General features: G+C 29.7%; 1 protein-coding gene across 1 annotated transcript; it reads left to right on the plus strand.

Annotated features, from left to right (window-relative positions):
* Nucleotides 1–1,043: 1,043 nt before the first annotated feature.
* Nucleotides 1,044–2,302, plus strand: LOC146882190 (uncharacterized). The gene is made up of 2 exons (XM_085667316.1): nucleotides 1,044–2,182; nucleotides 2,281–2,302. Exons 1-2 carry the CDS (start codon nucleotides 1,044–1,046, stop codon nucleotides 2,300–2,302), a joined length of 1,161 nt encoding a protein of 386 aa, XP_085523442.1.
* Nucleotide 2,303: the final 1 nt, after the last annotated feature.

Below are 2,303 nucleotides of genomic sequence, written 5' to 3' on the forward strand. Positions count from 1 at the left end.
TGATTGTTAACCTTATAATTGTTTATAAGATGTTTTTTCTTTTTCTTTTTCTTTCTCATCACCTTTTTCTTTTTATTGTGTGATACAAATCATATTTAAATTTTATAGTTTCTTATTCTCGATTTCCTTATTATATTGTTGCAACAGAGGTTTCGAAACTTGCGGTGTCTATTGGTTGTTGATATGAGGCCACATATACTTGTTCATCTAGGGGAAGATGGAAGTACAAGGTTAGCAAATTTATTCTACTCATTGGTGATATAGGAATAATAAAATTATTAACAAAGTTGATTATGGTATACATGATAACAAATTTAAGTTATATATTTTGCTGTGATAAATAATTATTGTTTTTTTATTGATTATGCTTCACTTATTTTTTATGCTCTGTTTTATCTATGTTGTTTTGGTAATATATATATATATATATATATATATATATATATATATATATATATATATTATTTTCATTCTCTACAAACAATAATTTGAATTTATTGCCTGTAAATATTTTATATTGTTGACTAGTTATTCTGATAAAATATACCGTACTTATTTTAATTGTCTACAAACTCTAATTTTAAGATATCTCAAATGCTCTATTATAAATATATAAAATATTTCTATATAAAAAAAATAATAACGAGTTGTCTATTTTTCTTAAATTTAATATTTTTAAAATTTATATATTAATAACAAATTGATTTAATCAATAAACAACGAGAACATAATTATTGATATTTTTATAATTAAAATATACACAGCAGAATAAGATCTTTTTTTGTCACGGTTAACACATTTATAATCATATTTGTACATCATAGGAATTGTTAATCATAATAAGTTGTTTTTAGTACCAAAATCTGCATACTCTACATTTATATATTTCTGATTTGGTTGATGGTATTCCATCCATAGTTAGTTTCACTTCTTCTTTATCTTTTCTAGAATGTGGTACCATTTTGGTTAGGTATTCAATTTGTTTTAATTGCTAGCTTAATTGAAATAATTATTGTTTTAATGTATCACACCAGTGACAAGTCATGAGACCTAATAGAACATGGATGTTACAAAGAAAGGATCAATCTGGCATGATAAGTGGAGAATTTAGAGATGGAGTTGATGATTTCATTCGAATAGCTACTAGAGACCCAACAATTCCAGATGTAATAGGACGCATTCCTTGTCCTTGTACAAGGTGTAGAAATCGTTATTGGGAGACATCATTTAATGTGGAGAAACATTTGTATCATCATGGATTTGTTGATGGTTATGTAAATTGGACTCTTCATGGTGAGAAGAAATGGGAAGATAAGTCATCAACATTTGTCATCCAAGATTCTATTGATGAGAGCAAAAGGCCATATGTAGATATGATTATTGATGCTTCTTTGGGTAGAATCAATTCTGAAGTGGAAGAAGATCCAAATCCTTCAGCTAAAAAGTTTTACAACTTATTAAGGGATGTTGATGAACCTTTATGGGATGGTTGCAAAAAACATTCAAAATTGTCAGCTACAACACAACTCTTAAACTTGAAGTCAGAGTTTAGCATGAGTGTAAATTGTTATGATCGAATGATTTCCATAATTAAAAGCATGCTTCCAGAGTCAGAAAGGTTGCCTGAAAATTTGTATAGATCAAAGAAAATGGTTAGTGAGTTGGGATTAGGATATGAGAAGATAGATGCATGTCCTAATCATTGCATGTTGTATTACAAGGAAAATAGTGACAAGAAGGTTTGTTCGATTTGTAAAGAACCACGATTTAAGATGAAGACATTTACAAAAAAGAAGGATGTTCCTTGCTCGATATTGAGATATTTTCCCCTTGTTCCAAGACATCAACGCCTATACATGTCTAAGAATACTTCCAAATACATGCGTTGGCATGCAGATGGAGTACGTCAAGATGAATCAGTGATGACACATCCATCTGATGTAGAGGCTTGGAAGCAATTTAATCATACACATCCTACATTCTCACAAGATTCTCGGAATGTTAGGCTTGGGCTTTGCACAGATGGTTTTAATCCATTTAGCAATACAGGTACCCCATATTCATGTTGGCCTGTTTTTGTCACACCGTATAATCTTCCACCAAGTATGTGTATGAAAAAGGAATACATATTTCTTACACTTGTGATTCCTGGACCAAAGTCACCTGGTAAAAGTTTAGATGTGTATCTCCGACCTTTAGTTCATGAATTAAAGATGTTATGGGATATTGGGGTAAACACTTTTGATACATGGAAAAAACAAAATTTCATTATGAAAGCAGCATTGTTGTGGACAATAAGTGAT

Source organism: Vigna unguiculata, chromosome 10 (genome assembly GCF_037176805.1).
Source record: "Vigna unguiculata cultivar grain cowpea cultivar isolate G323 ecotype 2 chromosome 10, ASM3717680v1, whole genome shotgun sequence".
Lineage (NCBI taxonomy): Eukaryota > Viridiplantae > Streptophyta > Magnoliopsida > Fabales > Fabaceae > Vigna > Vigna unguiculata.

Bases quoted from the DNA above. Each gene is read 5' to 3' on its own strand.
- LOC146882190 (XM_085667316.1), top strand. From the start codon at position 1,044: ATGAGACCTAATAGAACATGGATGTTACAAAGAAAGGATCAATCTGGC. The intron at 2,183-2,280 runs GTATCTCCGACC...TTATGAAAGCAG, and splicing joins CCTGGTAAAAGTTTAGATGT to CATTGTTGTGGACAATAAGT.